Source organism: Pomacea canaliculata, linkage group LG14 (assembly GCF_003073045.1).
Source record: "Pomacea canaliculata isolate SZHN2017 linkage group LG14, ASM307304v1, whole genome shotgun sequence".
NCBI classification, from domain to species: domain Eukaryota; kingdom Metazoa; phylum Mollusca; class Gastropoda; order Architaenioglossa; family Ampullariidae; genus Pomacea; species Pomacea canaliculata.
The window spans coordinates 16,234,147-16,260,138 of NC_037603.1; the positions used below are offsets into that span (position 1 = coordinate 16,234,147).

The 25,992-nt window shown below is 40.6% G+C and overlaps 1 protein-coding gene across 1 annotated transcript; it reads left to right on the forward strand.

The window, feature by feature from the left end:
• The first annotated feature begins 23,619 nt into the window (after positions 1–23,619).
• Positions 23,620–25,069, forward strand: LOC112555849. The gene is made up of 3 exons (XM_025224389.1): positions 23,620–23,836; positions 24,136–24,506; positions 24,677–25,069. The coding sequence occupies exons 1-3, from the start codon at positions 23,622–23,624 to the stop codon at positions 25,060–25,062; spliced, it is 972 nt and encodes a 323-aa protein (XP_025080174.1). The 5' UTR covers positions 23,620–23,621; the 3' UTR covers positions 25,063–25,069.
• Positions 25,070–25,992: the final 923 nt, after the last annotated feature.

Genomic DNA, 25,992 nt, shown 5'->3' on the forward strand with positions numbered 1-25,992 from the left:
GGCCCGCGGGATTAACTCAATGTGGTGTTTCTGATTTGTATTTTGCAGCTGAGATAGCTGCAAGCACGAACAAAGTACGTAGGATGAGATAATCTGGAGAATGGGGTTCTAGTGACGCTCTAAGAATTCATACACTCAAGTAAGACGCTCCTGACGTGGAACCGGGAAAGAGAAAGCAGGAAGGCGAGACCCCGAGAAGGATGGCGACAAAGCCGGATTCTGATGGTGTAGATTGGTGATGCCAAGGAGCGGTGAGGGTCGCGGTGCTATTTACAGGGGGGGCGGCTATTGATTGATGCTGATGCCTGGTATTATGGAGATAGAAGGGAAGGAAGAGGCAATCAAGAATGTGATCCGGAGCATGAAAGCAGTGGAGGAATATGTTTGACGCCCACAAAATTAAGAGATGTGTATTCTTAAATATTATTATCTGTGATAGTTTATCATAAATGTGATTTATTGGGAGTCCCTACAGTTGGACTAGCTCATGAAATATTGAACCCAGAATAACATTTAAGAAGGTACAAGTGTAAATGTTAGTCATGTTTTCTCTTAACCAAGGACTGGCTGTTGATAAGATGCCTCATTATTATTTGTTTACGATTGGAGAAATTCCACATTCTAAGAAGCTAGGAAAACATCAACTTAGATTGTGAGTATTTGCCTGAAGATCGGGTTAAGTTTCTATGGCTAGCTTTAGATATTAGCTGGTAGGACTAGTGCGAGTGTTAAATGTTTGTGTTTCATTGTTTGCTGGGTGATATATTTGTTTATATACATAGTGTGAGATGAAAGTGTTCAGTCCAGCTTGATTTTGTTTGTATACCTGGTATTCGTGAATATAGAACTTTGATTGTTTGTACGTTAGTGAGTTCATGAGTGAAGGGGAAGGTTTTGAAATGCAAATAATTAATAGTGAGTGTCAGTGCATCTATAATTGTTTGTTATTTGTGTTGCTCTTTTTCTCTTACCTTGTCGTTGGTGTCAAGAATGGACAACCATACTGAGGCAAACCAGTGGTGTTGAGGAAAGAAAGGAGGATAAAGAAGGATAAAAGATAAAAATAAGTTTGAAATTTATGTTCTTGTTTGTATTGTTATTGTGTCGCTGTTCTATCTTTGTCCTATCTTTTTGGTTGTATGTTTGTTGTGGAAGATACTTCGTTGAGATGAAATATGTTCAGATAGAAGTCTTTCTGCCTTCTTTTCTCTTCTATTCTCTCTCCTACGTCTCTGTTCTGTGTCTGTCTTCTTTTATTTTTGTCTGCTCTTTTCTCTCTCTCTTCTTTCTTTGTTCTATATGTCTTTTCCCTGTCGGTCTGTTATGTTTTCTCTCGTGCGTTTCTTTTTTTAATATCGCTATTTTTCTCTCGTACATCTCTTGTCGTTTCGATTTTCGTGGAAGGGAAGTTACGTGCTTTTGTGTGTGATTTGGGTAGAATGGACTAATTACATCAGTGTGGCATGTCTTTGCTGTCGCAGTCCACTAAAGCAATATTTCGTGTCGGTTTTATTAGCAAAAAGCGGTCGTCGGATTGGGGCGCGCTGAGTTGGAGAATCCAGAAAGCCTTAGAGGAAGGAGGACGGGTAAAAAGAAAGAAAGTAAATCAGCTTTGTCCTTGGATATTCTTTTACGTTGGCTGGAGACTGAGTTAAGAGGTATATATGTGTGTAATTCATCGAACTTTTAAACTTCTTGTACGTTACTTGATCATAATCCTGGTTCACAAGTTGCAGATGGGAGAATAGATTTATGAGAATGATGATGAGAGGGAGAGAGGAGAAGTATGGGAATAATATTGATAGGAGAGTTAGCTGATGAATTACTGATAAGTTAAAATGGAAATTCCTTAATTATGTTTCTAACGTTTCTGGATAAGAATAAGGTATATTGTGACAGTGATGATGATATATACGCAGTGGTGATGATGGAAGATTGTGTGATAAACTTTTTGTTGAGGCAAATTTTTTGGCGAATTATCTCAACATTTATCCGTTCCTAGCAGAAGTGTTGGTTATCACTGACATCTATGTTTTATTAAATGCTCGGAACAGCACCCACAGGGAAAACTGCAGGGGCGGTTCTTCAGGTCGCCATTTTGCCCTCGGTAATTTGCTCCTGATTTGCAGGCTTTATAACGAAGCGCTTGTTAGTGTAAGAACAACTCTGATGTAGAGAAGCCATTTCACTGCTGTTATCTGCCCAAATGCGGCTGGTAGAGTGATAGTGCTATTTCGTAGTCCTGTATAGGTAGTATGAGAATTAATTTTCGAGAGTAAGGCGATTCAGAAAGAGGTCCAGGGTGAGGTAGTTGGAAGTAAAGGCTAAGCAAATGTCCAAGGATGCTGGATGGGGGCATTATTGGTTTTGCTTAAAGGCAGGCCCGTTTATCGAATATAAACTAAATATTATGAAGGATGAGCATGGATTATTGTGTAAAAAGGTGGTTGCTCATTATTCTTCGTGCTATTGTGCCATAATGTTATCCTGCTTCTGTCCAGTCTCATTTTCCGATTCTGCTGTCGTGGTCCAATCAGGTTTTAAACAAGTATTGGGTTAATGGCCAAGTTTTTCCAGATCTAGAGTGCAGTTTGTACTGATTTAGATAAAATATATGGTTCATATTGAAGGCAATGTGAATCTTGTTGGTAGCAGGTTGATATTATATTGTGTTTGGTGTTTTGGTAGTTTTAAAATTGCATAGAATGCGTAAAGAGGTTAGTGTATGATGATCTTATTATATTATTATATTATTTTTAAATATTTATAGTTCAATATATAATAGTAAGAGATTTTCGTGGTATGAATTTTATTTTTAGGCATTAGCAATGTTGTCATAGGAATGGGAATCCATTGGGAATCCCGATGGAAACGCCATAGATGGGATGGGGTGGGACAGACAATTTGTTTTCATGTAGTCGATACTTGATATTGAAATAGAATTTACTGTTATTTCAATTCATATGATTAAAATCTTTCTTGAATATCATATTGAGTGCAGAATTATTAGAAAAAGGAAGCGCAAAGTGGTTTCAGTGTTCATAGGTTGTTTAATACATGGGAATCATGGGAACGATCCCGTGGGATGGCGGGATGGGAATAGGCATAATTGCCATGGGACGGGATGGAGACGGGATAGAAAGTTATGTTATGACACAATGGGCATTGAATTTGGAATTAAATGCAAAATACTTAAATCTAGCCAGAAATTGTGGGACACATGAAGAAACAATCTGTAGATTTGTCTGTATACTTTCAGGAACACTGAAGTTTTCCAGAACTTATTGGACTAAAGCATGAACATTTTATCAGCAGCGGCATACAAATTCAAGAAGTAAAGACGTCCGCGCTAAACGCGAGCGAAATAAATAAAATAACTGGGGAGCGGACAATTCTGAATATTTGATACAATTATCAAATTTTGCTTTGACTCAGGGGACATGTGACACAAACGTGTTCAGACAAACACTGTGCGTGCAGTGTTCCCACGTGACAAATACACGCGAGGTTTTCTTTCATCTTTCACCAAGTCTCGCGAGAACTCTAGATAAAGGACAGTCGGGATGTACAGACATCAAAGAGTGTGCTGCTTTCTAACTTTGATGACAGTTATGTTTTTATCTCTGTTTTACTATGTTAGTTCATTTATTACGAATAAAGCCTCATTAGATAAACTGATGCTTTTGACAAGAGCGAGAGAGAAACGAGGATAAGAGGGAGATAACGAGAACAAAAGAAAAGAATGACTGACATAGCTGAACAAAACAATTTACTTTATACACTTTCATTGAAAGTAGTATATAACTTGATCTGTGGGAGTGAAATGTTAGGAGTGAGCAATGAAAATAGAAGACAAAACAAAGCCGCAATGAAGGAAGCACACATCAAAATGCAAACTGTTCAATGTGTGCCTGTGTGTTTTGTGTGGAATTCTGAGCTGAAAAATAATAGTAAAAAGGTTAATAAAAGGTCAGGACAGAAGATGCACTTTGTACCAAGGTCTCGTGATGCAAGGGCAGAAGTGTTAGTGGCTGAGCCTTGAAGCAGGTTTAAAGAAAGGCAGGTTCGTAACTGAGTTTAACTCCTAAAGCTGTCAAGCTTCCAGACTTCGTCAGTCCACAACGAGGAGAATCTTGAGCAGTTATGTGGGCTTTGCCTATTGGGTGATGTGAATGAAAATTCTTTTTCCCCAAGTGCGTTTGTGAACGATTGTTAACAAATTCGAGGAGGGTTGTCAATCCTTAAAATATTGTCCAGTTTTTTTAGACTTTCATTAAGCTACGCAAACGGGAATTTAAATTTGTTTTCTTGTTTACAGGAAAGGGCTTTACATTTTCGGAAATTCAGCTTTAGCGATCTTTACTGTCAGTTCACTTCTGCGCTGACATCGGGAGGACAGGACTACAGTTAAAAATTGCCTTCCCCCGGGCCCACAAGGCGTAAAGAACAGCTCTTTCTCTCCTGCCTCCGATAGCATCTCACGTGGCAGCTCGGCCTTCACTTCTGCTGTCGAATGAAGTAGTGATGGAAATGAAGTAAGGGCGATTGCAAGCGTTGATACCGTATAAGGTAGAAAAATGTAAAACGGTTATGTTACTGAAGGTAGAAAATATGAATGTTTATTTCAAAACTTTTGCAAGCATAATGAAACAGTAGGTAGTGGGTCATAAGCAAGTTCGCCATTTTCTGACAATTTCTTGTACATTCACTCACCAATCCATTTTTCTCCCTTCTTCTGTCTTGTGTTTTACAGGTTTTTTCTTTCTCTTCTCTCTTCTCTCTTTCTGCGTTTGTGTATTTGTGCGTGCGTGTGTGTGTAATACGTGTGTGTGTGTGCGTGTGACAGAGAGAGAGAGGGCCTGCACTAATGAGCTCATGAGCGTGCAAATCCACTTGATAAAACTGGAAAGAACTGCGAAAGTCTCTTTAGGCGGAGAAAGCTCCAAACTGGACACGAATCATACAATTTCTATCAAAATCAGATTCGTGTGGCTTGTAGGAATTTGTTCCTTGATGTAAAATATACAGAAGCATTCAGAAACGAAACGCGAAAAGAGCAGTACTTAAAAAAACAGAAGAAATTGTAGGTAAGCAGCAACAGCAGTAACAATAAAGATGATGACGACACAAACTATCAGGTTACTATCAGGTTATATCAGGTTACAGGGGTTAATTCTGCTAAACGCTCCTAATAAGTCGGAAGTGCATACAAAGCAGGTCGATAGTATAAGAGTTATATCGGTGCTATGAGCAGGAATCCTGGTTAAAGTCTGATTAACATGCCAAACCCAAATCCAGGCAGAATTAGTGACATGAAATGTCACAACAGTAAAACAACAGTAACAACAACAGTAAAGCAACAGTAACAGCAACAGTAACGACTTAATGACATGATAATTTGTTATTGTTTTGACGAATTAGATATGGGACATGATACAGCAATGAACGACGGTAAAGAGTAATTACTGATTTCCTTAGAAGCAAATATAACCAAAACAAATCGTCGGCAACTTCACAAGTCTCTTCTCGTACATCAGCTCTGTGAATGCCTTCAGAGACGGAGTTCTTATCTATTATAACGGACAACATTTGTGAACTTGTCATCATTGACTGTATAAGATAGTTTGAGATTTCGGCACAAAAGCTCGCAGCCAAGCTCACGCTTTTAGTCATCATCTGTCTTGAAGAGGCTGTGATGCTCGAGCACAAACAATCCATGGCAGAAATGATTCCATCGTTGTTTGAGAATGTGTTGCATGCGAGGTTGACACCACTACGGCACTGGGCAGACAGTGAGGTCCTCCTGGTGTTGCCGGCGAAGCTTGTCGCCGATGATGACGGCCACGAAGACCGTCAGACAGGCCGACACGATGGGCCACTCCAGACGACGACAAAGGTGCTGCGCAGCGGGTAGCGAGCGAGACCTGAAGACTTCTTCAGAACACCGCCATTCCAATCAAGACTGAAGTTGCTGAATGACAGAAGAAGTAAACAAGAGTTAAAATCGTGATCACTGACATTGTTGCTGTTACTAGCGACCACTAGGCTGTTAAAATTACATCTTTAAAAATTGAAAAGAACAGGCTCAGAACTATGTTGATGACTGCTCAGGGGAGGGGCGGAGGAACCCACCTGAAGCCGCGAGGAGGAAGACAGAAAGGCGGCGAAGCAGAAGGAAGAGTTCTAACTCGCTTCTCAGGTTGGTCACCACGAGACAGGCTGCCGCCAGCAGGCAGAAGCCAACGGCCACTCTCAAACACCTGAGTTACTTGCAACCAGGCTGCAACGACATGGAGGACAGAACACTTTAGCCACTTACGTGCTGATTTAAGGAATTAAACAGTAGTCAGCAGGACAAACCACTTTTCGGTACATATCAAACCACATATATTACCATATTTTTCAAATAATCAGCTGTATTTGTTTTGTTTAATTTCTAAGAAAGATACAAGTAATTGCTTATTTTAATCTTTTTAATTGTATTTGTTTTTGAAGCATTGGCAAAGGAAAAGAGAAGATGTGGATATTTTTTCAGAAGGATCCCACACCTCGTATAGTCATATAAATACAAAATGCAAAGTTCATAGACCACCTCTAAATGCACAAGGGTAATAATTCTGTTAAATGAGGAACAGAAATAATTAAGCACTTCTATGTAACCATTGTTCTAAACCTGAACAAGATTGAACGAAAAATACAAAATGCTTCTTATCCTTTCATCAGACGGTTATATTTAGTGGTGGAACAGAAAACAAGATACAATACCGGGGTTAATTGCCGGCCTTCCGCTAACACTCTCAACTTACTGCTCCGGGGTGAGGGTGAGGACTGGGGCTTACTCGCGGCACTAAACTCATCAACATCTACAACCTGCACGTATCGTCAGGACATCTGTCCACACCCTGAGAACTTCTTGCCCACGCACCCACAGCTGTTACTCGGAATGCGGAGAAAGTGTTTACTGTCTGAAGTGAGAAGTACTGGATATTTCTAGGCGTCCCCTTACCACCACTACAGTCTCTCTATTAATGTTTCTAGATTAGGTCTCGAGTAGTGCTTTAACAGTCCTCCCGCAAAGTTCTTTTCTCTTCACACACTTTCCCCCATCTCCATCTGAACACGAAGCTCGATCATAACCATCCTCGGTGTCAGTCCGCGCAGCTTGGTCTGAATGCACGTGACACTCGTACCTCGGACACCGGGTCCATCGCAAACAATAAAATGTGTACGTTAATTAAACCCTCAGGCTTTGATAGTTTACTGTCTGGTTAAACCTCTACACCACCCTATTAATACCCGCTCAGACAGCAAATCAAATGAGTTTTTTACAGTTTTTGTATAAAAAGAACCTGAACTCCTCACCGGTGTTCCTACTACAGCTTTCCTGTCTTCATCTGCTAAACTGTTCTTCAACCTTAATGTGCTAAAGTTTAGTGTTGTTACAGAGAAACGGGAATAAATCTGAGCGATGAAAGCTGTTAACAATATATTCATTTCTATCGACTAAGGTTTTGATAACAATTAGGTATTCATGCTACCAAAAACAAAACCAACAGAAATATATATTCATCTTAAGCACGGAGCTGCACCACTGTGAGAAAGAGTCGAATGGTATTTTGAGTTATCTTTTCTACGGGTAGCTGGCTATCTAACACAAGTAATTAAACCATAATTTAATCTGTGCCCGCTTTGAAACGTTCTACAAACTCACTACAGACAGATATTAGCTAGGTTCATTGAATAATTGAAACATGCGAGAATGTGCATCTCCCGCAAGCATGAAGAGTTAATATTATTGCCACAAAAGAAATGTGCGAGATCCCAGATAAAATGTCAAGGTTCCTAGTCCAACGGCCGTCTACATCTAGATAATGCTAATCGAATAGGATTTTTGTTTTATTTTTAAAGTTGAAACATTAGAAGGATCTTAATATTTCATTGTTGAAATTTTTACTCTCTTTTCCCTTATCAATTAAAACAAACGAAAACAATACAAACAAAAATAAACTGCGAAGTAAGCAAGTATAAAGTAGTGTGATACAATAAGCAAATGTAACAGTTTGTTACAATAATTCCATACAACTGAAGACTATTGATGCATATTATGTCTGGTAGGATTTTGATGGGAACAGATGGATGCTACTACATTGGCTATCTCTCTCTTCCCCATTCTATCTATACACCTGTATATATATATAATCCACACTCAAGCAAACACCTACTTAACAATTGATTTTTAAAACATTCCAAATCAATCATTTGTTAATGTCACATATGCTTTGAGAATAAGGAATCATGTTACGTACAAAGCAAAACTATTTGTAGTTTATATTAAAGACAAAAGAATGTCTGCTCAAGTTTCTGACAATATTCTTTCTTTCTTCGAAACGAACCGTTTGATCCCGATGTGTCTGTCGGAATCTCGTTGCAGTCGCCCTCCACGCAAATGACCGTCACCCACAAGCCGTAGGTCGTGGTGCTGGCGTTGATGGAGCCACTGTCGTTGGCCGGGTAGACCCACCAGCCCGGCACCAGCATCCCCACCAGCTGGGAGCCAACTGATAGCAGAATGCACAGGAGGATGACCACATCCCCCATCACTGCCATCTCCCCCTGCTTCTTCTTGCCGTCCGTCATCGTCTTTCCTGCACACACACAGACGGACACACCTACAACATGGCAAACAACAACACATTGTACATCATTCATACCTACACAGCCCTTCAAACTAGTTTGACAAAGTATTTGTTAATTCATTTTACAAATAGTGAGATAAACATTTGTACTGAAATAACAATTATGGCTACGGCTATCTTTTGTTTTCATCATAGTAATTCTTATCAACTTCGATTGAAACTTAAAATGCAACAAATTGTAGATTATTTAGCAAAAGGCAAGAGCATTATATACTTAAAATAACTACAAAGAATGTTTTTATAACTGTTTGTCAACGCCTTTACAGACTCCGATGTTAGACAAAGCTTTAAAAATATTTCAATCTCAACAAACCAAAGCTTGAAATTTTATGTCAATCAACAGTCAATGGTCAACATTTATAAACACTCTGCTTTAATATCCATAGTCTGTTTATCTGGGAAGTAACTTACAACTACTTTTAGAGATATAACAGTAAACACATCTTAACAATTTTAAAGTTCTCGAGGAAAAGAAAAACTTATACTTAAATAGAACCCCACGAATTTTAAACTGAAATCCGTTGGCGGTGTCAGCCTCTAGCCATCTTACGAAAAGCGAAGGAAGCTGCTAGAGTAGTGATGTTGTCGAGAGGAATACAAAGTTTAAAAGACAGAGCGCGCGACAGGGAGGGGGAGACACACGGGATTATTTACAGCTCACAGCCATACACCTTGTCTGTGCCTTCCACTTTTTGAAGGTGCTTGAAAGTTTTTCAAGTTATGAAAGAGGATTAAAAAAAATTGGAGAGGTATATAAGAAACAAGATTTAATCAGCTTGTGCGCCGTGCCGGCCGCGTGTGACGTCACCTAAGCTCTCATGCGTGCGATGAAGCGACGACCGCGTCGACAGCCAGAGCTCTTTATTCACCAAGATTAAGTTAGTAGCGACAGTGTTAGTGATGAGGTGTCGAATCGAGAGAAAAACCAACAGGATGTTTTCTATCCGTAAAAAAGATTGAAATGGGCTTTCAACCGTTGACATTACACATTTATTCATGCGCAGGTTCGAAAATAAGGTGAGCACTGATAAGTAAAATATTTTTTTCTTGAAATACTAGCCAGTAGTTAAAGCACGCAAAATATTTGTTCCTAACTGGTCTGAAACTGATTACTATGCATCTAAAACTGTTGAATAACAGTATAGTTTGTATATAGAATAAAAGTGATTGTGAAGGAAACAGGCAGGTAGAAAGGTAGAAGTGTCTATCAAAGTAGTACTCAGTGGTATGTGCAAATGTAGGTACACACACACACAGCTACATGCTTATGTAAAAATGAAAGAGAAGAAGATAAAAGAGAGGAACAGAGAGATAGAGAGATAAAATAGCATAAACATCAAAGTAGTGACATCTGTAACAAGAAAAGAAGCCTAAGGGTCCAGGTAAGATCAGATCTTATATATTTGACACACCTGGGTGAACTGTTATAAAGAAGTAGCATCATACACTGAGTTGCGCTGCTTACAAAGTATATCTTGCACACCTTGCACAGGTTAAAGCAGATCTTGCACACCAGGCAAAGATAAAAACAACAAAATATTGTTCACACCTTGCAAACATTGAAGCAGTTGGGTACCTGTATGCTAGTCACTGAGCTTAATGAGAGTACAAATACGAGTTAAGAGGGAAACTATAGTGAGACAAGAGTACATCACGTGATTTTCTCATCCTCAGTATAAGTGGCTGAAGTCTGGCCAATACTAACTATGATATACAATTTGTCAATGATGAGGGGTAAGTCACATACTCTCAAAAATATAGGCTTTTACCTTCTACTTGTTTGACTTAAAAGAAAGATAAGTAAATGTTATTTCGTGTAGTCACACCAATGTCAGTGGAATGCAGTGAACACATGAACTACTTGAATACAGCGACACCACAGACTAGCGGACCTCAAGTGACGACAGACTGTAAGTGTTTCTGTCTTCAGTCATTAACGGTGTGAGCAGTAAGACACAGTGTGGTTAATAATAGACAAAGTAATCAGTATGAACAATAATGAGCAATAGGAACAGTATCGAAATATACAAAAATGTAACATTTGTACCTAATCACACACACACACACACACGCGGTTTCTGTAGCTTTTATTTTTTACAGGGTGGGGTTGCTAGGCCCACACCCAACCCACCTCCTTCATCTGATCTTGGGATCGGAAGGTTACCCGAGTGGTTTCCAGGCGGAGTTGTCTGAAGTCCTGGCTTGAACTTATTCCGTTTTATGAAAATACTTCATGTATTTCGGTTCACACACTCACACAGCAGCTACGCTGACTTCTCCTCTTTGCGAATGTTGTCTGAGATCCAACGGTCCTTCATGTCCATGCGAGTGCCGACTTTCTGGCTCGCTTGTCCCCCAGAGCCTGTGCCTAAATTTAAAATAAATGTAATAAAAACTGCAAGCTCTACTGCATTCGAGTTGCGGCTTCAGGACGAAGTTTCGAACATTGTACTTTATTTTTACAAAGGGAAATAAATCGTACCTACTGGGATTTGCAGCACAATCGTAACTGCGACTACTCTGAGTGTTTTCTAGGAAAGGTGAACGACTCACCACCCATTTAAATGTAGAAAGTGCTCATTTACCCCTGGGGAAACTTGAAGTCGCTCACACAACTACATACTCATTCCATTCTCACGAGCTCATACTGTCTTCGCCGTCACAGGCTGAGGAAGCGAATCGTTCACAAGGTCAACCTTGACACTGAATATGGGTTGTATACAAAATTTGTGTGTGTGAAGGTCCAGGAAATATTTGATTCTTGACATGTTCAAAGTTTTCTTGGAAATGCATTTGTTTGAGGCAGAAATGTGTTAGGACCGTGAAAAGTGTTGTCGATAGCAACACCTTTGAGTTTGTGGTACTGTACATCGATTGTTGATTGAGGTGAAGGTTGCCGATCTTCCGAGGTCGCTAAAGTCAAATTGAAATTTGGATGAATTAAGTTTTTCTGTTTGGCAAATCACGGCTCCAAAAATTAATGAAAGGGAAAGTAAGCTGCAATTACATGACTATGCTTCATACAGCAATGACATTAGACTACACTGCTAGAGAACAATAAAATCTCTGTTGTAAACAGGTCCATGATGCTCAGGTTTGACAGTTTCCATCTAGTTCAGTGCTGAGGAGAAGCAAAATGGGTTTCCTGTCTGCAACTTACTTTGTTGTATGAGAGGAAGCCATCTCTAGCCATGTCTGGACCTCAGCCACCTTCATCACAACAGGTGAGACAAAGAGGACATCATCTACTGGCGGGTGTGTTGTGATGACAGCCACACAGCCTCTACTGACTAGTATTGCCGGAGTGTGAGCAGAGCAATAATTTATTTATTCATCATTAAACAGCATTATCAGACTCTCGTTTTAGATGTTGTAACAACAGTCCTCTGTTTATCGGGCGAATCAGACGATATATTGAGGCTGGATTGGTGTTTTTAAAAAAAATGAAGTTGAATAGAATTTACTGAGGTAGTGTAATACTTTACTGAGAGAAAAATGCAGTCCTAAAAATCTAACAATCATTTTGGCTATAAAAGTTCGAAATATTCCCCAGCTTATCATGTACACCGAGCCATCTACTTTATTGAAAAAAAACATGAATATTCGCAGATATCTAAAGACGCGAAACTTAAAGATTTGCTGAATGAAACCAATAACTGACACACTTACACAATATTAAGCTGATCACCTTCCTCCAAACAAGTCTGGTCACAATCAGAACACAAGAAAATCTCAGAAACCACAACTAGGTCAATGGTCAGACTACTCCAGTACGAAAGTAAGTACTGCAGATTCACAATTTATACTGGTAGAGCCTTTCAACGAAGCCGTTACATCAAAGAGGTGACCGTCGTGAGATGCTGGTACACACACACCTGGGCACCCCACACACCCGGGCACCCTGACACACCTGGCCACCCACACACAAATCACTCGCCATCCGCCCACATTCTGCGCTTCCCATTTACTCAGATGAGTTTTTGTCAAGTAATACAGTCACGTGACATCAACTGATACTTTTCTCTTTTTATGTCAATACCTTAAGGCCAGGCACCGGTCATAAAATTGTCAAAAATTTTACATTTTGGCCATTTTGAGATTACTTCATAATGTCAAAGTTTATATTTTGTTCTATTCACTCACCAAGTGGTTTTTCATAGAACAATCTAGAAATATGTCTATTTTGTCAATGAAAACATCTACTTCTATCCTATTTACTTTTCCCGAGCGCAGAATTAGCGAGAATAGAGAATGTTTGAGACATAGCAACACACCTCGCCACGTGGGCAACTGTGTCACATCGTATATCGGTCGAAAGGTCAAGACGTGAATTTTCAAACAAAGGCTGTGTCAGAACCCATAGAAGGCCCCAAGCTATGATACGAGCTCTTTTCTAGACGACACAAAGGGTCGGACACTTCCTTATATGGACGCATGCGTAACATACTTTGCATATAGCCAATCAGAATTCACTAATGCCGACCTAGACGGGGTCATAGGGCACACGAACACGCTTCGGCTGTGCTCGGGTATCCCGCAATGCATCTGTCATGGCCTCCGGATGTATAAACAAATGGCGACAGCAACTGAAAGCTAGTTCAGTGATATTTTCTTTCTAAGACATTAACGTTAATATTAAATGTTCATTGTGCCTGTCACACGCTCATTTCTTCTCACAATACCACGTGCGAAAAAATAAAAACCACGTGGACATTCTTAGACCGTCGTAGCAGCTAAAAAAAGTAACTTAGTGAACCGAATTCGGCTGTCGAAATCACCATCAGTCATGTGGTAAGCGAGCTGAAAATAAAGCGAAGTTTTCATTTCTGCAGCAAAGCTCGGTAGTAATCAGGACTAGATGTGAACGTTTACACATTTGAGTCAACTTGCAATGCTAGTTATTTATGTACTTTGTCAGGAATGTAGGGAAACAGAGCTTACATCATTAACACAGATAACAAAGGTTGGGTGGGGGCTGGATTGTCTTACTCAAACCAAATGTAACAAACAGAATGTGAAGACAATTATGTATAACCTTCCTAACAAACAATGAAAACTGCTATCTAGTCAAGTTTGTAGCCATTCAGTGTCTAGAGAGCACATCATTGTCAGCCCCCTAAAAGACCAGACAGCTGGTGCTTTTCCCAGAAATCTTTGACAGAAAATAAGATACCCCCTAGCCACAAAAATCAACCATCTTTAATCAATGTGACTACAGAGGTAATTCATAAAATAATCCTAGCTTACAGAGGAACACAACATGAGCAGCTGCTCAAATTATGGTGCACTCAGTGATGTATCTCTAGATTTCATGAATAGGTTATTCTTATTCCTATTCGCCCCCAGTGGAGCATAGGACTGCAAGAATTGGTTATACTCCCCTATAAGCTTTTGAAATAATTTCTTTAATTGATGTTCATCCCATCACCCTGCAACTGAAGGCTAAGAAAGATGAGAGTGTTTCCTACTAATGCTGCTACTTCAGTAGATGCTCGCTAAAATTGGAAGCAATATATTTGACATTGCGCATCACTAAATGTTAGATAGCAAAAGACCAAAGATGGCAAAAACCATGAAGCTAGTGGACACTGAACTTCTATATAACTAACTAAACCTATAACTGTGTTGCTCAATGTTTGCAAACACCATTGTTTTTATTACTGTGTACTTCTCTGAAGCCTGGTCAGCATTTGGGTACACAACACAACCATGTTGACTTTTCTAAAAGTGAATAAAATAATTAATTTTATTAGTTATGTTAAAGTTATATGTAGTACCACATTGAAAGATGGTTATATTTTTCATTCAACAGGTAAATTACATGAAAGGCTTAGATAAAACAAAGTTACTAAGCTTGAACTTTGTGATCTCACTTTTTCCGTTCCTTTGTTTTTGTTACAGTTTGTTTACTTAAAATCCCTATAACTTAATATTGACATGTGATACAGGCCTAAAATTTGAATGAAGTTTTCTTTATACATATTAAAGCATTTCAGGGAGAGGTTTTTTAAAAAAAATTTGTGGTTTAGTAGTTCACATCATGTCACTAACGTTCTTATAAAAGTTTACATACATAGTGTCCTGATTATAATTTCTTTCTCCTGTGTCTAACAACAGGTCAAACGCCAGAAGGCACGTGGTGGATGTCGGGTCAAAGTTTACCTACACGCGGTGACTGATGCACAGGCTGAACTTCTTATAGATGTTGGTGAGTTGTGTTTATATACACGAAAAAGTTAACTAGTTGTATCATGAAAATACATTTAAGTTTGGATTTGGTTTAGTAAAGTGACACAATAAGTAGCCATATTAAGAGTGACAAATTATTCACAATTAAAATGCATCCCATGCTTCTTAGGAAGAAAACATCCACTTGAAGAGATCAGTAAGAAGACAGGCACTGATATAGAGTTCTACCCTCACACCTCACCTGTACCAGGTATGAAGATTGTCATCATCTGCGGTGTCCCATCTAAGATCGAGATGGTGGTCAGACTTATCCGTCAGGTGACTGGTGCTCAGGTTAGTGTAGTAGTGACTACCATGAGTAGACGAGGGCTATAATGAGCTATTATGAGGGCTATAATGAGTTTCTACCTGTAGAAACTACAATCAACAGCAACAACTTAAAGTGAAAATAGTAACAATGGATGATGATAGCTAACAGTGACCAAAGTAGCTAACAAGGACAATAGCTAACAATGAATGGCTGTAGCTACAACAAAAGGTATAACAATAGAAACAATGATCAGCAATAAAAACTCTAAGCACCAATATATTGAGAGAGTAACTTAAAGAAAACAAATTAAGAACAATTATCATTGCTAAAATCATGAGTTGGAAGAATGTAGTAATATTGTGATTAAAAGGCTAAAAGGCTGAAAGATGTCAACAACATTTTAACATAAAATTGTTTGTATCACGTGAACTGAGTTGCTATTAGGTTGTCGGAAGAGTCACGAGGCAGATTTGCAACCGATGGACTTAATTTATTTTCGGAAGTACGAGAGTCGTTCACATCTCTGTTAGTGTTTCTCATTTGACAGCCGACAGTTCTAAAACATGTTCATTCGATAACAAAAATTGAGCGATTTGGTTGGGTATTAGAGATTTTACAACAAACTGAAGATGAAAGACCAAGCTTTGCATGTTCGCCATATTTTACTGTTTTACTTTCGTAAAAATTGCCGACATTATGATTCACATAAGACATCGAAAGCAGACATTCATCAGAGCGATGTGTGGCGGGCTTTTAAAGTTGCCGCGTTTTTTCAAGCAGCTAAAATTTGGACAGTTTGAAGGAATCCATCATCCAGCTCTCGTTAATCGTAAAGAAGTCGTGTTCCTGCACGACAAAGCGAAATCACACACAAGATTGAAAAGTAACCACAATTTATTGGAGTTTGGATGCTACGTGTTGCACACCCGCCATACTCGCCTAAACTTGATCCTCAGACCTCCACTTCTTTCTCCTTTCAAAACTCTTTGTGTGGCATACTGTTCAGTTGAAATAAGGCTGTAAATGAGCACCTTGTTAATTTTTGCTCGATAAAGACCAGTCCGTCTATGAACAAGAACATATTAAGTCTACTAAAAGATAGCAAAATGTTGTCGAGCAAAACGGCCAATATATCATTGAATAATCTTGATTCTTATATAAATAGCTGTCCTCAGTAAAATATAGAAGTATGCATCACTTTTCATACAAACCAATGACTTAAACGAAATTTATGAAAAAGATACAAAGGTGAACAGTGTTGATGCCAAGTAAACTGTTGTTGCTTACACACAGGACACACTGTCAGCACAAGCCCAGACATTCTGGCTCCAGTGGGTTGAGGCCGCGTACCCTGACCTCGAGTCTCGCGCCTACTTCCTGCCTCCTGTCTACTTCAACCGCGTGCCGATGACTAGACAGACCATTGCTGGTCAGGATGTCATGGTTCTTCACTCCCCATCTGAAAAAGCTAGTAAACGAAGGGGTCTTCTAAAAAAAATAGGATCTTTACTGAAGTCATCCAAACCACATGAACCACAACATCAAGCTGTGTTACCTTCAAACACAACAGTGATGACTCCATCACAAACAGCTAAGACTTCCATTTCTCACCCTGCTACAGCCCAGGACAGTGACATTAGAGATGACACAGCCATGAAACAAGTTCTCTTATGTCTTCAGAGTTTGTCAGAAAAGAAAGGAGAAGTGTTAGTTGGAATCACTCGACTCCACTTCGGACAATATCTGAGTGAACCTTGTTTTACTGTGGCGGCTGCCCTGTTACCCCGAGCCTCCAGCCTGCCTCCTGACTTGCCACACAACTGGAAACAGGGACAATTCGATGTGCTTCTTATTCACCGACATTACGGTCTTGTCGTCTGCAATGTGATGTCGTTCGGTGACATGACAAACGACCTTAAAATGTCACAGGAGGATATTGTCAAGATCAGAAAGAAGCTGAGAGACGCCGTGTCACAGCTGAACAAAGCGGAGGCCATGTTGTCTCACCTGGTGTCTGATGTCTGTCCCGGTCTGCGCATCACCAAGACCATCGCCGTCCCTAACCTCACGACTGACCAGGTACAGCAGGCCATCTCTCACGACTCACAGCTCACTGAGGTAAGGATCAGTCTCATTATTTTGAAAAGAATATATCCGATTGTTTTGATATTATGTTGAATATTGTACATACAGTGATCTATTTTATAACTGTTTTGCTTTCCTTTTCGTACTGCTTTTGAATTTAGTAAAGTGATGTCAGTGGTGTCAGACTTACGTTGATTTCAGCAGACGACTAGAAAGAAAAAAGTTTTATGCCGACCTGGATAATAAAGTTAGTTTGTGTAGCAGGTGGCCATAAACTAGTTTCTTAGTCGCTTGCCGATAAGTATCTTAAATCTCTGGTAGCAGGGTAGATGCAGTGAGGTTAGATAAGTAGCGGCTTCCCAATGAAATACCGGAAGTGAGAGAGAAACTTTAGTAATATCCAGTCCTTAACGCAGACAGCATCGAAGGTGGACATTTACAGATTGCCGTTGGCACATCATCCGGAGGGAAGAGAGAGAAAGTGTGGGTGCAAAAGATCCGACTGACCTGTGCACATCGAGCTGATAAGTGTATCATATGTACAGACATAGAAGATACCCGGATGTAGGTGGAATGTAGCGATACTCCACCATCAGCCATACCTGGCTTGTAGATTGTCATTGTCATCCATCATTCCCTGCAAGACACGTTAGCCACACCGTGTGGCTTGACAGAGTCAGGTAAGTGGCGGTGACGCGGTGCTGACCTCTGATCCGGGTGGCTGTCAGTGGGATGTTGCCGTTAGCATCCATAACCAGCATTATCCGCATTAGTTTGTAAAGCAATAAATGGTTGTCGATTTTTGTATGGAAAACGGCAGAGGAGTGTAGCATGTGGTCACACATTCGTGTCAAAGCACGATCCGCAGACATCTAATTGAACACATCACTAAAATGTTACATTTACAGGTGTGAAATATTTACACTATTTACAGTACAACACAGTATGTCTACGACAATATATAGACAAATGGACATTTCCATAGAATTTAAACCTAACTATAATAATCAAATCAAATCAAAACAGACTTTATTGTCTGTCCATGAGACCCATGACAGAAATTTGTCTTCGCTCACAAAGCATACATACTCATACATACATTTAACACACAGTTAGGAGTAAACGTTAGGAGTAAAAAAGTGTAGATTGCACCAGTCCATCAAAGCAGTTTATGTTTTATCCTAACAACAAACCTTGGGTGACCAAGGGCCTAAAAACAGTGCGTTACAAAAAGAAACATGTGTTCTTCACGGGTTCTGCCCACGACAGAAAATTGGTACATAAGAAAATTGGTACATATCCATGATGCTATCCGTTGGGTCAAGGTGAAACAATAGTCAAAAATAGAGTCTCAGTTTGCTACAGGTAACATCCGAGTAGCTTGGCAGGGACTCAACAACATGGCCAATATTGATGATCGGAGTAAGGGGTCGAATCTCGATCTCAGGCGTTGACAGTACGGCATGCCTAATGCTCTTAATGCTTTCTTTGCTCGTTTCGAGTCTAATGACTTCTCAGTGCAAATTAAAGATGTGCGTAGTTTCTCTCAACCCTGTACAGAAGGTTGAGATTTGTCATGAGCAATTTGTGGAGCTGTTTCAGGGAGTGAATATTGGCATGGCCTCCAGTCCGGATGGTATTTGTGGCAGAACATTACGTTCCTGTGCACACCAACTTGGAGGCAATTGTCGACATCTGTTTCAGCGCCCTATGGATTTGTAGAGGACGGGTAGTCCGGCGTTGTTGCTAGTTTGGCGGGACTAGTTTTGGCGCACACCTGCTGACTGTTTCTACCTTTCTTTTAGTGCTGGACGTTTGTTGACGTCACATACGCTACCCTCCCCACCCAACACTCGGTTTAATCTTTGGCGCTGAGAGCAGGATGAGTGTCAACAGAGAGGTGCACAATGGTTGAAGAGGACGACAGCACAGCAGAGGCTCTACGAGCATACTAGTTAGTCCGCTTTCAGTAGTTTGCCGGTGGACCAACGAGTGTCGACGAGGTTGAAAGAGAGGTCGAGTTAGCTCTCGCCATAAACCCGATGTGTCAGAATGCGGCTTGTGGTTACATCTTGAGCGCACTGGAGGGACCTGCCAGACGTCGAGTTATGATGCTCCCACATGTCGCAATAGATACGCCGAGAAAGATCTTGCATATTGTCTTACCAAGAAACATTAATTATATACATATACAGGTATGTTCGTTACACATTTATACACATATCTTTACCTGTTGAATAACATCTTATGTACAGTTACATTTAAATATACGTAAGCAAACTATTTAACCTTCAGATCCAGAGAGTTTGTTACGGAATATAAATAGTTTTCTCTCATTTATGTTAAAAACTTGTAGTGACCTGATCTTTTGCTGACCTGTTTGACAAGTTTTTCATATCACAAATTCTGTCAAAGGACCTGCGTTGCTGTCTAAAAACTACTGACCCCGCCGACATCGCTGGTATGTGTCTGTGCTGTGATCAGTTGTGTGACCCCAAGACCCCTTGTGACGTTAGTAGTCACGTGTTAAAGAAACTCGGCAAATGGTGGACACGACGTGTGACTGTGTCTGGGCCTGACAGTCACATGACACGTCACGTGTACAAGACACTAGTAGCACGGTAAGATACACTGTGTATATGATGCAGATTTCAGATGCTGGTCAATGAATATTAAAATTTTAAATTCTGTGTACTTGTACCTTGACAACTTTCGAAGAAGCGTGAAGATCTTTCCTGAAGAACAATAAAGATCAGATCGAGTGTAACTCCAATTTCACTGTATTTTATATTTAAATATGGCGGTGACAGGAACACATGCGAATAAGGGTTGCGCGAGTGATCATTCTTGATAATATATTTACACGTGTATACACTTTATATTTTTTGAAACTGATAGCTATTAAGCATAAAATATATTTATATGTTATTTACCAATCTACAAAATAATTAGAAATACGCGCTTTGTAAAACGTGTCTTGATAGTCATACATCATATGTCTGCGAAGGGTTGCGTGAGCGATCAGTCTTACTAATATATCTCTATACTGTATCTCTGTACTATATGATATCTCTATACTGCAGTGGTTCTTAACCTTTTTTGAGGTACCGAACCCCCACAATTTCAAATGCACATTCAAAGAACCCTTCTTTAGTGATAAATCAAATAAGATTTTTTTTCATAATTCAAGACATAGGTATATGTTTTTTTACTGGTACACAAAATGAACCGTGCATGAACATCACCTTGATCAAAGAAAAAAACCAACACAGTGCATGAACTCACAACAAATTACAAACCTGCAAATCAGTGTGACTTCTGTTGTTTTTGAGAGACCAGTTCAGATATGCGTGGCTTCACCTTGGGAAGTGCTACTCTCGTGTCATTTTCACAGCAAAGTATGTTTCTTTTCTTTGTTTTTGTGTCCAGCATCCTCGAAAAGGACTGTTCGCAGAAATATGTTGTAACAAATGGTATAAAAAATTCCAGGGCTTTCTTAGCAATAATTGAGTACCTTTCCAACTGTCGACACCGAAACGTCGAGAGTGTTGTTGTTCTGAATAGTTGCTGTTGAACCTGGCTATGCTGAATTTCAATGATTTGTCGAGGTATTCATAATTGAGATCTGCTGTGTCAACAGCAAAGGTGAACGGCTGTCTCACCCATGTTGGATATGACTCTATTGAAGGAAAGTATCCGTCGAGAGACTTTGCAAGCTCATCTAAGTGTGTGACAATTGTTTGCTTCAGTTCCATGGATACAGAAATATCTCTGATTCCAGACAAATCTTCGATCTTATTTACACAGTCGTCCAGAAGGGGAAAGTTTGCGAAGTTATTGTTCTCTGTTCGTCGTTTCCATAACGGTAGTTTTTTTTAAAGCCTTCAGGTTTTCTTCTGCTTCCAAGATGTTTACTCCACCACCTGCATCTGCTGATTGAGATGATTTAGAGCTGCGAATATATCAGCCATGTAGGCCAAACTGAACTCAGGATTTTTGAAGCAATCTGCATGACAATGTTGGTGCTCTTGCAAAAACTGGGCTAATTCCACACGCATGGCAAAAACACGATTCAGCACCTGTCCCCGGGATAACCACCGAACATTAGAGTGGTACAGGACTACCTCGAATTCAGAGCCCGTTTCTTGACACACCTCACTGAAGATGTGGTGCCTCAGAGCACTATTTCGCACATAGTTCACACATTGCACTACAGTTTTTAATCTTCTGCCATTTTTGGAGGCAAGGTTTTTGTTGCCAACGCATGCCTGTGCAGAATACAATGCGTAACAATGATGTGTGGTGCATCGACTTTTACTGGCCACCAAAACAGACTTTCTTCCCAGCATTACTGGAGCTCCGTCCGTACAAACTGCAGAAACCATCCCATGAAAGATTGTTGTCTCTGAGATAGTCATCCACAAATTTCTTCACATCGGATGCCTTAGCAGTTGTTGTAAGAGGCTTACAAAATAAAAACACTTCTTTTTATCATGTTGTCTTTCACACAGCGCAGGACAACAGAAAGCTGTCTTAGGTTACAACCCTCTGTGGTCTCGTCCAGTTGAAGGCTGGATTTTGCCGGACTTGAAATTACATCTGCGACTACTTGAGCTAAGATGTCTTTACTCATGCACTCTATCTTGTCACTGATGGTGTCATTTGAAAGAGGTATTTGGGATAATTTACCTTCGGCCGCTGTTCCGAGTATCAGATTCGCCATCTTTAACGCTGCTGGTCTTATGAGAGTTTCACCGATGGTGTGCGGCTTGCCCTGCTTTGCGATCAGGTAAGCAACTTCGGACGATGCGGTGAGGATCGGTTTGTTCACGGGGACAAATCCAAAAGCAGGCAGAGTGGCCCTTTCATCGAATCTGGCTCTTTTCACCTTAAATTCAGCAAGCGTTGTGTTCTTGTTTTCCCCATCTCCATGCAGCTTCAAGAAGTGTTCCTTCAGTTTTGCCAGTGAGAGACTAGAGTTGCTCAACTTGGCATTGCAAATCATGCAGATAGGACGCTGACTCCCATCACGTTCCATAATACATGTGAATCCATGTTGTACATATTCGTCCGACCACTTTCTTTTTTGCTCCACATAGCATGATTTAAAATACTAAGAAAGAAACCACACAACGTACGACTACAACAGTTATACGTGGTGACTCTTGAACACACTAACTTACCCGCAGCACTGATTGGCCAATTAATGTTATGTCATCAGCTGCAGCAAATGATGGCAGAGCGGGGCGTGTCATCACGAATTTCCATTATCAGTCGGGTGTGTCTTGACCTCCGTGGAGGAGGATCCGCCGAACCCTCGAGACGGATTCACCGAACACCTAGGATTCGATGGAACCCAGGTTAAGAACAACTGCTATACTGTCTATTTTTCGAGACTGTGATAACCACAAAGTATAAAAAATATTTACACATTATTTAAAAATCTACAAAATAATTACAAATAAGCGCTTTGTAAAACGTGTCTTGATAGTCATAAATCAGTCGATGTCAGCAAGCTTGGGTCAAACTTGGTGACTGGGATTCTTGTCTGGTAACTATTCTGCCAAGCTTTTTCCGAGTTCCCCATCGCAGCCGAATGAGCGATCGCGTTGCACACGCACCGTAAATCTTGGCTCTTCCTTGGTGGTTGCTTGGTAATAAGCTACCAATGTTACAAGATTTTTCCAACGTGGCCAAAGCTTGGTCGAATCTTGTGTGTTTACTGGGGACATGTTGGGACACTTGCAAGGTACGGAACACGTGATGTTGTAAATACGAGCACAACTCACAGGACAGGCCACCTTGGATGAGTTCCTCCCCACGGGGACATAAAGTCTTGTGTACACACGGTCACACCTTGCTGCTCACCTGTTGGACTTTGACATCGTAATATGTTTAGACAGGATTGTGACATGCGGTGTCTGTCATACTTTCTCCATGTCTGGATGTCACCTCAAGCAAATAAATGTATCAGATCACTTGTAGTAAATAATGTAAACCGCTCAATATATATATCTAGTTCGTCATTTTAATAGTAAGATGAGGTCAAGTATCCAACATTTGTTTGTTGTAGGTTCTGTGGTCCGGCGACAACAGTGACTGTGCCATGCACATGTCCTCCACGTGTGAGTGTCAAGACCCTGGGTGAGGCCGTGTGGTGGACAGGAGAGTGCTACACTGCTGTAATAACACTCTTCCCGGAGCAAGTTCACCTGCTACACACGGCGCCTCCCACACTCTTTGTCACCGGACCGCCCGGTACAGGTAAAACTGTGGTGCTGCTGCTGATGGCCATAGAGTGGCTGCGATGTGGTCACCACGTCTACATTGTCAGTATGTGGATGGAGAGTCGTGCAGCGTGCACCATGTTGTATCACCTGTTGCTGCAGACAGTAAAGACACAACAGTCAGCAGGTGTATCACCCGGTCAGCCTCACCTCCTGCAGGATGAGCTTTATGGCGATGTAGACGTGGAGAAGGCCGTCAACGACTTGTCACAGGCGGCGAGCGGAGGGTCGTTGTACGTCATCGCTGATGAAGTAGGGAGTGAGTTGAGGTGAGTTGTACAGCGTGTGATGTGATGATAGACACACCGATAGAAGCTGTTTGCATTTAGTTGATTAAAACTATTTGGTGCTTAACAGTTGTGACACCTGATGGAGGTGTTGTGTTGTCAACATAGATTTGTTTTGAAGCATCTGCTGTCACACAGATTGTGTTGCAACACGTGTCATTACTGTGACATCACTTACTTCATGACATCATTAGTAACAATATTACACATGATACACAAACAGAATCACACATTAATAATAGTACACAGTGTAACGCGTGTATCTACATCCTATGTTACAGTCGTGTCTACAGAATCAACAGCTACCAGACTTTGTGTGAGTTGCTGCTGACACGAGTTCCTCGTCTCCATCTGTGGGCGGCAAGTTGTTTCCATGACTTCACACCCGCCGGCTGGCGAGTGGAATATTTAACTAGACCCCTCCGCTCTCCTCCGGCCGTCGTCAGGGAAGTCGAACAGGACGAGATGATCACTAGAGACGGTTATGTACTGCCGTACAGTGAGCGAGGTGTGCCCGACCACACAGACGGCCCGCCAGTCACACGACTGTGTCACCGAGGTCAGGGTCACTCAGGACGCAGGGCATTTGAATGTATCAGGTGCGGTCGTGAGGTGGCCAGCTTCCTACACAGTCTCCGTGTTGGTGTTACAGGTAGGTGTGTGTATTGTGTAGTGTAACGTTGTTTACAGTTAAACACTTACCTGTGAGATAAATAACGAACGGGTAAGAAACAGTCTTGTAAATAAGACTGTGTTAGTGACGTGTGTCTCTCAGTTTACGTGATGACGTCACGATGCTATTGTTTATATCCATGTTGACAGGGAGAAGCACAACAACATCTACAACATTGACCTCTACCAGTGGCGGCACAACACCACCCTGTCTACAGTGGAGAGACGTGCTGGTGTTGTACTGGGGTGACGCTAGGCTTAAGTCGGATATGGTCACAGGACTGCAAGAAGCGGGTATCCCAGTGCAGGTGATGAAGGATGATGACATGGAGGACGTTGTCAGGGCCCGCAGTGACGTGGTGTGGGTGGCGAGTGGACATCGTGTTCGTGGTCTGGAGAGAAAAGTCGTTGTCTATCTGGAGGAATTACTGGGATCTATGTACAATTTTACTTCTCCCCGACTTGACCTCATGTCCCGCTGTACGTCACGACTTGTGATTGTCTCCCCTGACGACAAGCCGCTACAAAGTGACTGACACTGACACTGACACTGACACACCTGTCACCTGCTGTAGTCGTGTGTCAGTCTCTTACACCAACAATTGTCTTTTAGTGTTTGTCCTCTTCTGCTTTCAGTCTATCACCACGTCATCACCTTATGATGTAATAGTATGACGTCATTACAGATTTTTACATCACGAAGTCCGTGTCTCTGTTTACAAAACAACAAGTGTCAACAAGTTTGTGTGTTTTTTAATGGTATTGCTGTGTTGGATGCGACTGTATGTTGTTTAGTTTACTGCTTGCGAGCTTCAAACAAAGAAAAATTTCTATATCTGCTTTAAACAGAAATAGATAATAAAGATGTATTGTATATATTAGACGCCAGACAACAGTTTTCAAGAAAACCAACTGAAGACATACTGAACATGCCACTTGAATAATGATGGTGTTTTAAAGCAAAAGTATAACAATTGAACACCGCTATGAGAATGGAACATTTGACAAGGTTATAATTAAATAAATATATCGGAAAGGGTTCAAGGTAGGAGATAAGCTTTTGAGTAAAAGACTTTGCGCAGACATCTTAATTTGTGCTCATGGTCAGAACCATCTGCGGAGTTCTCAGACTTTGCCATACATTACTGATTGGTTAGTAAATTTTGTTGTTATCAACATTAGATTCTTCCTTGTCAGCCAAGGCATGAAATGCTTTCTGCAAGGATCTACATTCTTCCCAAATGATGTTTACATGTACAGTCAGAAAATACATTAACTCAAGCTAGTGAAATGATACTGTTATACACAATAATGTTGCAAGATACTTTATTAGTAATAAATAGTAGAAATTGTGTTTGCATTGAAAATATAATGAATCTAATTATTTCCTACCTTTTTATGCAAGTTTTCTTGTATTTTAATATCAGATGAAAACATATTTAAAAATTTGTAAACACACATTCATG